This window comes from Apus apus, chromosome 16 (genome assembly GCF_020740795.1).
Source record: "Apus apus isolate bApuApu2 chromosome 16, bApuApu2.pri.cur, whole genome shotgun sequence".
In the NCBI taxonomy this organism is placed as follows: Eukaryota; Metazoa; Chordata; class Aves; order Apodiformes; family Apodidae; genus Apus; species Apus apus.
Genome location: NC_067297.1, coordinates 1395203 through 1408153, shown reverse-complemented (window position 1 = coordinate 1408153; position 12951 = coordinate 1395203). Strand labels below are relative to the sequence as shown.

The 12951-nt window shown below is 63.4% G+C and overlaps 2 protein-coding genes across 6 annotated transcripts; both read right to left on the bottom strand.

Annotated features, from left to right (window-relative positions):
* Positions 1 to 1079: 1079 nt before the first annotated feature.
* On the bottom strand, positions 1080 to 4229 carry LOC127391475 (zona pellucida sperm-binding protein 3-like). Its single transcript, XM_051634275.1, has 9 exons — positions 4178 to 4229; positions 3199 to 3387; positions 2816 to 2923; positions 2513 to 2693; positions 2269 to 2377; positions 2019 to 2095; positions 1582 to 1676; positions 1419 to 1499; positions 1080 to 1336 (listed from the first exon to the last, which is right to left on the bottom strand). The coding sequence occupies exons 1-9, from the start codon at positions 4227 to 4229 to the stop codon at positions 1080 to 1082; spliced, it is 1149 nt and encodes a 382-aa protein (XP_051490235.1).
* A 1357-nt stretch (positions 4230 to 5586) lies between these two features.
* On the bottom strand, positions 5587 to 12761 carry GAL3ST1 (galactose-3-O-sulfotransferase 1). Of its 5 annotated transcripts, XM_051634001.1 has the most exons (4): positions 12685 to 12761; positions 11971 to 12131; positions 9374 to 9507; positions 5587 to 7727 (listed from the first exon to the last, which is right to left on the bottom strand). In XM_051634001.1, the coding sequence occupies exons 3-4, from the start codon at positions 9496 to 9498 to the stop codon at positions 6578 to 6580; spliced, it is 1275 nt and encodes a 424-aa protein (XP_051489961.1). In that variant the 5' UTR covers positions 9499 to 9507; positions 11971 to 12131; positions 12685 to 12761; the 3' UTR covers positions 5587 to 6577. The 5 variants fall into 5 exon arrangements, with proteins under 5 accessions (XP_051489961.1, XP_051489960.1, XP_051489959.1 ...); XM_051634000.1 differs by lacking the exons at positions 11971 to 12131; positions 12685 to 12761 and adding an exon at positions 11372 to 11483; XM_051633999.1 differs by lacking the exons at positions 11971 to 12131; positions 12685 to 12761 and adding an exon at positions 11217 to 11339.
* Positions 12762 to 12951: the final 190 nt, after the last annotated feature.

Below are 12951 nucleotides of genomic sequence, written 5' to 3'. Positions count from 1 at the left end.
TGACACGGGGTGGAGGGGGGACACACAGGGTGACACTGGGGGGACACACACACAGGGTGACACTGGGGACACACACACACACAGGGTGACACTGGCAACACACACAGGGTGACAGGGGTGGGGGACACACACACAGGGTGACACGGGGTGGGGGACACACAGGGTGACACTGGGACACACACAGACAGGGTGACAGCTGGGGAGGGTCCCCAGCCCCGAGGGGCTTTGCCGGGGTCCCGCGGGGACACAGGGATGAGCCGGGATTAGCAGGACAAGGCAGCACTAAGCCTGGTTGGGGGGGGCTAGGGACATAGCGAGATCTGGGATGGGGTTCTGGTGACACTGGGGGCAGCTCTGGCCAGCCCCCCTCCCCCCCTTCAGCACTGTCCCCCTGGCTGCCCCCTGCCCCTTCTCCCACGGCAGGAGCGTGGATTTCCTGCTGGATTCCAGCCTCCGCAAGCTCTACGGGGCACCAGGAGAACCTCCAGCCCCACACTGACCTCTGGGGACACCGAGGGACGCTGCTGACCTGGGGGGCTGTCCCCCATCCACTGTGAACCCTGGCTCTGGTGACAGCCCCAGAGCCACCACCCTGCCCCATGGTCCTAATAAACCATTTCAAGCTTGACCTGCTGGGTGGTGGTTGGGTGCCAGAGGTGGTGGGACCCATCCCCACGTCCGATCCTGGGAGGGGACACGTGGGTCCAGCTGGGATCTCCAGCCTGGGGTGGGCAGTACCCACCCACCCTGAGCAGCCTTGATTGCCTCAGGTCCTAGCTGGAAACCCTCCATCCCTCCACAGCCACTATTCCACCTCCTAGGACCTCCCCGAGGAGCTGCTGCCATGCCCAACACCTTCGATAGCACCTCCAGGGACCCAGGTCACCCCAGCCAGGAGCCAGCAGCTCCAGCACCATGGCCTAGGTCTGTGCCACCACACCGGGCACGTGCCTCCTCCACCAGGAGATGTGGCTTCCAGCCAGGGCAGCACATCCCCAACCTGTGGTGGCATCCACGTGGTACCAACCAGGAGAAGCTTCAGAGGGAAGATACCCATCTTTTACTGGGGAGGAAGAGGGTCACGCCGAGTCCTGCACCAGGCTGTGGTGGTCAGGACCCAGCTCTGGCTCCCTGGGGACCAGGGCCCTGACCACGCTCTGCAGCTCAGCGTGGAAGGGGGGCTGTTGGCGCCGCCGGTGTCCCCGCTGCCCCCTGCCCGGGCGCCAGGTGGCCAAGGCCAGCCCCAGCAGACCCCCCAGCAGAGCGGCTGCCACCAGGACGCTGCCCACCAGGACCAGCCCAGCCAGCAGGAACCTCTTCTCCAGGTGGCACGGTGCTGGGGACAGCAAGAACAGCACACTGGGAGGTCAGGGGTGGCTTTGGGGCCGTGGGGGGGATGGTTGGGGTCGTCCACTCACCTTCATCCCGTGGCACCTTCTCCTTCTGCACCAGCAACGGTCCAGCTGTCACCCAGCGGAGTGTCCCCTCTCCTGGGAAGCCTGCAGGAGGACATGGGGCAGCCTGTCCTAGCCCCAGGACACCCCAAGACCACACGGGGCCACCACAGCCTGGCTCTGGTACCTGGCAGTTGCGTAGGGAGGGTGTCACCAGGGGGACAGGCTGTGGCACAGCAGTGGCACAGGGTGCTCCGGGCAGGGTCCTCTGTGTCGTGCCAGCTGGGAGGAGAAGACAGAGCTGGTGGGGAGGGATCCAGGGGTCAACAGCCTTGACCCTAAGACCCATGTGGTGCCAATGCCAGCAGGTCCCTCCAGCCCTGCTGACCTCCCAGCCATCCCAGAGGAGATGTTCCCCCAGGGAACACCAAGCACCTCCTCAGTTCATCTGCACCAGGAGGGAACCAGGACCTGTGGTGATGCCACCTGGCTACCACAAGAGAAGAGGTGACATCCAGACCACGATATGGTGGCTCCTTTGCCCAGTGGCTTCTTCTGCCAAAGCCCCCATGGGTGCTGGGTCCTGGGGCATCACGAAGGGGTCCACACCATGGCTGAGCTCACCTGCCCGTGGCTTGGCTGTAGAAGCAGGACCTGGCTCCGTGTCCCTGTGCCATCAGCAGGCAGTGCACATAGACCTGCTGAGACACCAGGCAGGATGTGCCACCACCACATCCTTCCTCAAGGACCCCTCTCTCTGTGGGGTTGGACCACCCCAGCGAGGAGCAGGGTGCCCCAGGAGGGACACTGGGAGCTCCAGGTCATCCCCAGTAGGATTTCTGTCCCACCACCAAGGGCATCACCCCAACCTCACCTCCTCCTGGGGTTCTTCCAGCATGGGGGCTGGGATGGAGAGCTGGAGGACAGACCCTCCTCTTTGGTGCTGGATGGACACAGTCCCCAGCTTCTGCCCCTGCAAGCACCTGAGGCAGGAGAACACCATGGGGACACTGCCAGGCTGTCCCCAGGCACTCGACATCCCTCCCCATTAGGAGGTCTTGCAGGACCTCAGGGTGCCTGGAGCAGCAGTTCCCACCTCCTGCCCCACAGGCACTGACCCTTGGCTGTTCACCACCATGAAGACCCTCCTGGAGTGTCCCTGTTGCTCTGAGCTGCTCCCATAGCACTGGTCCACATAGATCTTCAGGGAGATGCCAGAACCAAAGTCAACCCTGGCCTCCAGGTGGATGATGGAGCCAGGGCTGACCACCAGCGGCTTCTTCACGGCACTGGGGTCCTCTGGAAGGGGGGGTGGGTTCAGTGGAACATCCCCAAGCCCACCCCACCACAGACAGAGACATGAGAGAGGTCCCAGACCACCACCCATAGGTGTCTTACCCCTACCCCTGTGAGACAGGTACCTCCTTGCAGCTCCAGAGTCCACCCCTGTCCCTGGAAGCCAAGAGCTGTCCCAGCTCTGCCACCCTGGTCCAGGTTCCCTGCCTGCTCTCCAGAGCTCCAGCACCCTCCTGGTGCCTCCCATGGAGCCGGGCAGGAGGAGCCACCACTCCCAAATCCCATCACAGTGTCAGGCACAGGATTGGGAACATCTCAAAGCACCACCTGCACCCTCAGCTAGGCTGGGAAGGAAGGTCCTGCAGGGGTGGCCACCTTCTTCTGGTGGGCCCAAGTGCTGAGGCCAGCCAGGAGAAAGCACTGGGGGCTGCAGGTCAAACACAGGGGGCTTGGCTGGACACATCATGTGGTCTCATCCCCCAAAGGTGGCACCCAACTGAGCACTCACCATCCAGGAGCCTGAAGGTGAAGTTCATGACAGGCTCTTCAAAGTGGCTGCGAGCAGGAGTCCCACCAGGCACGCTGGCAGCAGCAAGCACTGGGGCCACAGCCCCTGTTGTCCCCATCCCTGAGGACACGACTGGAGCCACCACAGTGTGACTGGAAGATGCTGAAGCAGCTGGAGCCGTGGTGGTTCCTGCAGCAAGGGGAGGCTTCAGCCAGTGGGGCTGAGGCTGCAGCAGCTAGAGCAGCAGGTCCCAGGCACAACGGGGACATCCAGGTCCTCAGGTGTTCCTGGGACTCGTGGAGGGCAGGTGGCAGCAGCACAAAGGAGGGGAGAGTACCCAGGAGCTCAACAGGGTTCAGGCACATCAGGGGGGCTCCTCCATCCCCACCTCCTCCAGCCAGGCCTCTTGGAGCCTGGGACCACTGTAGTCACTGTGGTGGTGGGTGCTGCAGGAGGTGGAGCTCCACACGGGTCTTCACAGCCCCCCCCACATGCAAAGGGGTGAGAGCTGGGGAGACTTCACAGTATGGTCCCACCTCATTGTCCTACACATAGTCCTAAGCCCACCACAGTTTTGACCCCACCTCAGCACCAGGCACACCTGGGAGCAGATGGGCTGCACCAAGAGGGCTCCCCAGTACCATGACCCTGGCCAAAGCTGGGGGCAGACCAGGAGCTGCCCCTAGGATGGGAGACCATTGCCAGCAGCCATGTGCCCCACCAGTGGCCCTAGACCCCCCACCCAAACCAGGTCCTGCTGGGACCTGAGGGCAGAAGGAGCCTTTGCTCCAACCACATGTCCCTAGAGCTCAGGGTGACCTTACAAAGTCTCCTCTTTCCAAAAGCAGCACATCAAGGGGGACACAAGGAACCAGCACTGGGCAAAACCATCCTCCTGCACCCAGGTGTGGAGTCCACCACCCACCTCCCCCAGTACAACCAGTGAGAGGAACAGCCAGGGGGTCCCAGACCCACTCACCTGCCACCTCCAGCACAGCCCCACACACCAGGACCCACCAGCGCAGCCCCATCCTCAGCCAGCCCAAGCTCCACCACCTGGGGACCTTTAAAGCTCGGGGCCAGGTGCCAACAAGGCCCAGCTGGTGCTGCTGGGGCTTGGCTTCATTTTGTCTGCAGCCAATTGGCCCTCCCAAGCGTGGGGTTGGACCCACACCCCATCCCACCCCACCCCAAGGTTGTGCACCCATCGGCTGGTCCCTGTTCTATCACACAGTCTGGGTCCCATGGATGTTCCTGGTCCTACCTGATGATCCTACACATGCTGGTAGGCCCACCACTGTTTGGACCCCACCACTCAGCCATGGTCCAATGTGTGATCCTGGTCCCATCACACAGTTGTGGTCCCCAAGGCACCACCCGTGTCCCACTGTGGTCCTGCTTGCAGCTCCAGCCCCACCACGTGATCCTGGACCCATAGTCCCGCCTTGGTCCCATTTATTGAGAACAAACACCCATAGGAGGAGGCTGCTTCAGCAGGAGGACCTCCTTGCCACCCTCTGGCCCCAGGCAGCTACAGAGCTGCTGCTCCCACCCCAGGGCTTGCTGCTGGCCACTCTCCAGGACAGGCAGGATGGTGAGGGACAGCAGTTTGGTCACAGCCAGTCCAGAGACCTGGTGAAGTGCATGTGTCCCTGGCTCCTGCCTGTCTCAGGTGGCCCCAAAATCCTGTCACAGCCCTCTCTGTGGGGGTTACTCTGGTGGCCTGGGTACAGAGGGACACAGAGCATGTCCCCATGGGGATGTCATCCTAGGTGGGCTGTGCAGCTGACCCCCTGCCTCCACCCTCCCATCTGCAGAGGCAACCAGTGGCCAAGATGGGATTTGGCACCTGCTCCCAGCAGGAGACCACAGCATGTCCTGGCAGACACTTGTGGACCTCAGGGAGATGCCCCAACCTCCGTGTCCCCAGTACCCATCCCAGTGCCTGTGGGCAGCATCACACACAGTTGAGTTGGTGGCCCCAGTGGTGGCTCCAGACTGGCCAGTAGAAGGTCACTCCACCCTGGGACCACTGGTGTTGCAGCTGGAGAAACTGGAGAACCCACCAGCAGCACAGCTGGGACCTGCTGGCACGAGTGAGTTGTGTCACCCGTGTTGGCTGCCCCATGGATCCAGTGTCCAGACCTTCCTGGTGGCATCTGCTCACCACCAGCACCTGGCAGCAGAGCAGGGTGGCTCTGTGGGGACACAGCAGGGACGGACCAGATGGATCCAGGTGCCCCACTCACCCTGGGGGTCTTGTTCCTCAGGGGCCAACAGGAGAGCAGAGCCAGGGAGGTCCCTGTCCCCCCACCCCAGAGAAGAAGGAGGTGGATGGTGACCAGTCGGACCACCCTCATATGGAAACCTGCCCAGCCCACAGTGCTCTTACAAAAGTAGAACTGCTCTTTTATTCCCGGTGTTCCCGCGGGGAGCGGCGCTGGGCGGGTCGTGCCGGGGGCTCGGCCGTGGGTGCCACCTCCAGGCCTGGCCAGGGCCACTCTCGGCAGGACACGGGGTTGCCGGTGTCATCCAGCCCAACCAGGACACCCCAGGATTGTCCCCACCATCATCACTGGGACGGCGGCCACCGGCCCCTGCTCCCCCATCTCCTCCCCACTCTCCTCCCCACACCAGTTATCACCAGATCCCATGGACCTCCTGGGATGGCCCCTGCAGGGGCCAGGGCCATGGGAACCTCTAACTGGGATGGTGGGGGGTTGGGAGGGGACCTGCTGCACCAACACCCCTCACCCATGGGGACCAGGGCTCCTGTGGTGGGTTTTCCATCCTCCAAACCCAGCTGGGGACATCATGGTGTCTTTTGGCCTGCTCCAGGTGGCCAAAGACTGACACCCAAGGGTGGGCTGAGAAAGTGCTGCACTCATCACACCCTTGGGTGGGGACAGGTGTGGTGGGCCCCAACACGCAGCCCCAAAGCCAGAGTGGGAGGGGGGAACCCAGGAGCCCTGGGGGTCTCCACCCACAGGTCTGCCCACCTCTCAGGGGGCCACTGCCCACCTGGGTGAGGGGGACCCACACCCCTGCCCTCCTCATGGTGCGTCTCCAGCCATGTGGGGATGGATGTCCTGCTCCTGCTGTGACAAGGCCACATCCACCATGGATATCTCCTCCAGCCTTTCTGCGGGAAGGATCCAGCTGGGAATATCCCGCCTCCCAGTCCTCGATTCCAGGGGTGGAGGCAGAGGTCCCGCTCCCCTGCTGGTGGGTGATAGCCCAAGTGGGGGCTCAGCAGGATGGTGACAGCGTTTCTGTGGAGCCTCCAGCTGCTTCTGCTCATGTCCAACCAAAAGCCACCACGAGTAAGAAGGGAAAGCACCTGGTTCCTGCCCTGGGAGAGCAGCGTGTCCACCATCTCCTACCACTTCAGGAAGTCCCGCACGTGGCTCCACAGCTTGGTGATCCAGAGGTTGACCCCCAGGTCAGTCAGGTACTGGATTTCAGGTGTCAGCATCTTGCGGCACAGTTTCCGGTGCTTCTTGTTGATCTTCTTCTTCAAATTGTAGCCCAGGATGGACTTCTCCCCCAGCGGCTGCCAGGGCTGCATGGAGGACTCCTGAATGGCGCTGGCGTCCACAGGGTGTCCCCCATCGATGCAGATGCTCTTCATCTTCTCATTCTCCCTCTGCAGCTCAGCCACGTCCTTGGCCATCCGCTCCCTCCCGTAGGCCTCCACCTTCCGCCAGAAGGTAGCGTTGAAGTAGCGGTAGAGCTTGGCGTCGATGAGGTTCCAGGAGGTGGCCTTCTCGTAGAGCTCAGGTGTCAGGCGGGAGATGGTGGAACCCTTCCGGGCGTTGAGCTTGAAGTAGAGGATGTCCTCCAGCTGCCAGCACAGCAGGTCCTTCAGCAGCACCAGGGACTCATCAAAGTACTCGAGCAACATGATGAGGTGGAAACGCTGGTCTATCTCCTGGATGTGCTCCTCCACCTGAGGGCTGTTGGCGTTCATGTTGTTGTCGTAGCCCAAGTCAAAGAAGAGGAGGTTTTGGAGGTAGTGAGCGTTGAACCCGTTGGGGTCGTAGTACTGCCAGGGGTCCCAGAGGAACTCAGCCAGCTTGTCCTCCCCCGACAGCTTCCAGGTGAGGGGGATGACGCGCCCGAAGTAGTGGAAAGAGGACTCGAAGAGGTAGGCAGGGTCCCTCAGCACCGTCACGAAGGTGGCGTCTGGTGGCAGGAGCTTGCGCACCTCCTGGTAGTGGAAGCGCATGTGGTTGCAGATGATGTTGAAGCAGGCGCCGGGCCGGTAGTGCCGCACTTGGCTGCGCTCGAAGTACGAGGGGTAGTAGAAGTCGTTGCGGCCGTTGGGGAAGGCGAACTTCAAGCCGTGCTTCTCGCCGAAGCGGAAGAGGATGTTGAGGATGGTGCTGCTGGCCGTCTTGTGGGTCTTCATGAACATGACGTTCAGCTTGGGCAGGCAGCGCCCTCCCAAGGGGCCGCCCGTGCCGTTGGTCGCCGCCGGCACCCGGCCAGGGGCTGGGCTGGAGGAGCAGGAGGAGGTGATGGGGATCCTGGTGGGAGAAGAGATGGGAGGACACGGTGAGGGCAGCTCACCCAGCACAGCCCAGCCACCAGGAAGGCTTGGCTGTTTCTTTTACTGGAGGAGCTGGGCCTGGGAATGGGTGCTGGACCTGGGGAATAGGTGCTGGGTCTGGGGACAACTGCTGGGCCTGGAGATGGGAGCTGGATCTGGGGAAACATGCTGGGCCTGGGAATGGGTGCTGGACCTGGGGACAGGTTGTCACTCTGGGGATGGGTGCTTGCCCCCAGCACCCCCCAGGCTCCCCAGCAGAGACAAACCCCATTTTGGGCAGAGCCCTTTTGCCCTCAGTGGGACCAGGGCACCCACCCAGCAGGAGCCCCTCAGCAAGTGAGGCAGAGCCCACTGCCCCCTGTGACCCGCTTTCCTCAGGTAAACCTCCAAGCCACCAAATGAAGCTCCTTCACCCCCTGGATGACTCCAGCCATGGAGACATCTCACTATGGGGGCATTCACAGTGCTCAGCATCCATTGACACTGGTGCAGTCTGAGTGGGGATCCCTATCCCCTCCCCTCACTGGCATGGCTGGGGTGGCCATGGTGATGTTGAGACACACATGGAGACACACTCTCCATGGCTGTAACCCCATGGACAGGATCTGACAATGTCCTGGTGAGGTCTAGAAAACCTAAAGTCCTTGTAGGAGCCATGAAAGTTCCAGCAACCAAGCAGAGAGGGAACGTGGCTCTGCAGAGGAGCTCATGGCCCTGAAGGAACACCCAGAGCAACCCAGGTGTTATATGAGATGCCCGGAGCAGGGATCAGAGGCCACGGTGTCAAGTGACTTTGGACACCCTTAATGAAGATGTGAAGCTGAGCCTTGATAACACTGGGAGGGTGTGGCTGGACGCAGAGTCCTGAGGCAGGTGCAGCTGGATATGGTTTATGAGCTCAGAGAGAAATGCAATGCCTGGAGCTGAGCCCTGGATGTCACCGTGCTGGGCAGAGGGAGCTGTGGACCCCCCGTGCCCAACCTGGTGGGTGAGGGTTTACATGTTGCAGTGCTCTGGTGGGTGGCTCTTGAAGGACACATCCTTGATAAAGAGCACCTAAATAACCTCATTGACCCTGCCTGCTCCTCCTGGGAATGTCTCCGGTGACATTTTCCCTCTCCTGGGGACGGGAAGCTGCTGTGGGGGAGTCTTCTGCACCTCCCCATCCCCTCTGCCCAGGCTGGGGATCCCCCCAGGGAGAGCGTCCCCAGCCCCCTGGGGGTTGGGAATTGGTTGGACTTTAGGAAGAAATTCCTCACTGTGAGGGTGGTGAGACCCTGGCCCAGGTTGCCCAGGGAAGCTGTGGCTGCCCTATCCCTGGCAGTGTTGAAGGGCAGGTTGGATGGGGCTTGGAGCAGCCTGGGCTGGTGGGAGGTGTCCCTGTTCACGGCAAGGTGGTGGGACTGGGTGATCTTTAAGGTCCCTTCCAACTCTAACCAGTCTGGGATTCTGTGATTCCCTCTACCCATGGGACAGGGCACAGTGTTCAAAAGGAGCCTGGAGGAAGGGGACGTGTGAAGCCACCAGAGTTCCAGGACTGTCTCCAGTTGGTGGTGCCCAGGGTGGAAGAGGATGGCCAAGCTGCCAGCAGGGGGGGGAGACAGGTGGGGACCCCACACTCACTCTGTCATGCTGACTTGCAGTGGGGGGACAGCGTAGGAGTAGAGCAGCAGCATGAAGCTGGTCAGGAGGGTCCCCAGGACCAGCCCCTTGCACATGGACCTCCAGGGCTTCCCATGGTACTGCATCCTGGTCACCTGCAGCCAGAGGAGAAGAGCCATTAGCACTGGGGGACAGAGCCATGGGGCAGCCAGCCACAGAGCTGGGGGGACTTGGGGGTGGGCAAGGGACATGGACCCACTGGACAGAGGGTCTGTGGGGCAGGAGGCCCCTTCCCCAGCTGCACATCCATACACATACGTGTGTGCACATGTGCAGCTGTGTATGTACACAGGCAGAGGGCACACACAGACAAACATCTGTGTGTACACGTGTGTATGTGCATATATGTGCAGGGGACGACACAAAGACCCATGCACACCTGCACACGCACCAGGACACAGACACACACTTGTGCGTGTTCATGCACACACATGCACACACAGACATGTGCACTCGTGCATTCCCCACACATGCTGGGACACGGACATACCCTGAGCACGTTCACACGTGGACATGCACAAGCAGGGGCACATGCAGGGGCACACATCAGCATGTTCATGCACCCACATGCCTGCACAAGGACACACACGTGCACTCACACGTTGCCCCACTACACGAGGACACAGGCACCCCCAGCACACACACACAGGTGCACACACAGGGACACAGACACATCCACACATCCTCCTGCCTGCCCACGTACACACGAGGACACAGACACACGTGAATCCCCGTATATGCACACACACCCACACACATCCCCGTGCGTGCACGGACCCCACAGCAGGCAGCCCCACGCTGTCCCCCACAGACCCCCTTCTCCCCGCTCCCGCTGCCGCTGCCCCCACAGCCTCATCCCTGTCCCCACCTGCCACCACCCGGGTCAGGGAAGACAGGGGGGCACACTGGCTCCGCGCGGCTCCCAGTGGCTCCCGGCAGCTCCCAGTGGCTCCCAGCAAGTCCCGGCAGCTCCCGGCAGCCCGGCTGCCCGCCGCATTGCAGCAGGGCTGTCCTCTGCAGCAGGACACGGGGACACGCCACCCGTGACCACGGCCTTGCCAAGCCCCCAGCTGCGAGACCCCGGAGCTGGGGGCAGAGCCTCGCACAGCCCCCCCAGTCCCTCAGCCCACACGGCTGCAGCTGCTCGGGCCCCCCGCTGGCCCCCTGTGCCTCCCCGCATCCTCCCGCCACGCTCGGCCGCGCTCCCGCCCCCCCCAGCAGCTCCCCAGCAAACCACCCCCAGCCCCTCTGCCCCCCACGCCATCACCCTCTCCGAGCCGCAAAGCTCCGGAAACTCATTCCCGGAGAGAATATCCTGGCTGGCAGAGCCACGGCTCACACCAAACCGTGTTTTAGACCCCTCGCAGCAAAGCCCCCCCAGGGTCTGGAAGCGAACCCCGCAGCAGGACGGTTACCCAGCCAGCACGAAGGGTGCCCGGGCCCGGCGGGCTCTGCTCAGCCTGCTCCTGCCCGCCTCCCCCTTCTTTTCCCACCCCCCCCCCCGGCTCAGATGCCTCCTGCACTGCTGAGATTTCCAGCTCGATGAATAATGAATGGAAAATGCAACCGGAGCCCCAGGCTGTGGCTGGGTGCTGGGCACAGCCTGTCCTGGCACCCAGCAGCCTGCCCACGCTCGGCCCAGCAGCGACCACCGGCTCAGGCTGGGCTGGCTGCATCCAGCCCCTTCCCCGCCAGTTTCCTGGTTTTCCTGGGAAGTGCAGCCGGGATGCAGGGGGGCCCCCAGCATGGCAGCGTGGGGCTGAGGCCCAGAGCGCCCGGGAGCAGCTGGGCTGCGGTGTCTCACCGTGGCTGGGATGGTGCCATAGTCGCCATTCCCAGCGCTGGGAAAGCCACCAGGCAGCGCTGGAGGGGACACCCATGGGTGGCTAGGAGTGAAGCTGGATCCCATCATCTTGCAGCCCATCCCTGCCCAGCACTGCCCCGGCGCCACGAACCCACCTCCGTGCTGCGGGCGCAGCGGGGGGGCCCCGCCATCCCCCCGGGGTGCCCAGGGGACGTCCCGCTCCACCCCGGCCGGCTCCCCTGGGCTGGTGCTGGCACACAGCTCCCAGCCCAGCTCCTCTATTGACTTTGCCTTAAACCAGTGGCTTAATTATTAATAGGCTGTTGGGAGTAACGAGGCGACGGGGATGTTTTTCCTGGGGCTCCCGTCGGCGCAGGGCAGCCGCGGCGCCGGCTCGCAGCCGCCCAGTTAAAGTTCCCAGCTGAAGGCCGCAGCCGTGCCAGCCGTGTCCCCCCACCTCCCCCCTGGGATGTCCCGGGCCCCCACACTGCTGTCCCCATGCCCCTGCAGCTCCCCCAGTCCCTGGGGACACCCCTGAGCCCTCGCTGGATTTTCCCCCTGGGGGAAGGAGCCGTTTCCTTCGCAGCCAACCCTCCCCAGCCACGAGGAACCATCCCCTGGCCCACGGGCTCTTCGTTCCACCTTCATCCTTCCTACCCCCTTCTCCCTGTCGAGCACCCTCCATGGGTGCAGCCTCTCATCCCCACGTGTCCCCTCACCCCCCTGCCCCATAGGTCTGCCCCCCCAGTCCCACCTTTTCCTGGGCTGAGCCGCCCCTCTGCTCTCCTGGGCTGGCCGGGGGGCGCGATGCTGCTCCGACATGGAACGGGCTCGTCCCGGGCAGCCAAGGCCTGGCTTTTCCAAACTCCCCCCGCCAGCGGTTTTCCTTACAGCCCTGCCCCGCGGGTCACTGGCCTGGGGAAGGGGAGAAACAGAGAGATGAGAGAAGGGCGCGGGTCCCGGCGCGGGCGCTGCCCGGCTCCCCGGGGCCCGGCCGCGGGTGCCCGCTGGCCCCCGAGCCTCCCGCTCCCCACCCACGGCCGCGGCACAGAGGAGGCATTGAGCCTGCGCCCGCCTGCCAGCGCCCAGAACAACGGGCATGTTTGTCCTCGGCCTCAACGGGGACATTGTCACCACCAGCCCCTCTGCTCCTGGGCACCGCCACGCCACGGCCTGGGCCCCGCAGCGGCCGTGCAACCCAGGGGCGCGCTGATGGCTGCCCCTTCCTTGTGGCTGTCCCCTTCCTTGTGGCTGCCCCTTCCTCTTGGCTGCCCCTTCCTCTTGGCTGCCCCTTCCTCGTGGCTGCCCCTTCCTTGTGGCTGCCCCTTCCTCTTGGCTGCCCCTTCCTTGTGGCTGCCCCTCTGCAGTGGCACCCAGCTCCTCTCCTCCCCAGGTCTCACCAGCCCCCAGTCACCCTCCCGTGGGACAGCTGGTGGCCAAGCTGTCACCCCCAGCAGCAGGAGCTCACCTCGGGCCCTGCACCCGACCCCTGCTCCCCGGGGCGTCCCGGCGTGACTCCGCGGACTCCGCTCCATCCCTCCCGCCGTATCTGAACAGCTTTTATGGCCTCGAGGGCAGCAATATTTGTGCTCAGCCCGATAACCACGCAGCCGCCGCCAGCCTCCTCCCATCCCGCTGGCCGCGCTGGGAATGTGGGTGCCCTGGGGCACCCTAACCAGGCATCCCCGGGAAAGGGGCCGCTGTGTGCCCACATCTGGCCCCGGGCACTTCCCAC

Excerpts from the sequence above, each read along its gene's own strand:
- LOC127391475 (XM_051634275.1), bottom strand. The coding sequence starts at position 4,229 with ATGGGGCTGCGCTGGTGGGTCCTGGTGTGTGGGGCTGTGCTGGAGGTG. Across the intron at positions 3,388-4,177 it reads GGCTGTGCTGGAGGTGGCAG|GAACCACCACGGCTCCAGCT; the intron begins GTGAGTGGGTCT and ends CCCTTGCTGCAG. Across the intron at positions 1,500-1,581 it reads CCTCCCTACGCAACTGCCAG|GCTTCCCAGGAGAGGGGACA; the intron begins GTACCAGAGCCA and ends GTCCTCCTGCAG.
- GAL3ST1 (XM_051633999.1), bottom strand. The coding sequence starts at position 11,336 with ATGGGCTGCAAGATGATGGGATCCAGCTTCACTCCTAGCCACCCATGG. Across the intron at positions 9,508-11,216 it reads ATGGCACCATCCCAGCCACG|GTGACCAGGATGCAGTACCA; the intron begins GTGAGACACCGC and ends CTCTGGCTGCAG. Across the intron at positions 7,728-9,373 it reads CTGCAAGTCAGCATGACAGA|GATCCCCATCACCTCCTCCT; the intron begins GTGAGTGTGGGG and ends TTCTCCCACCAG.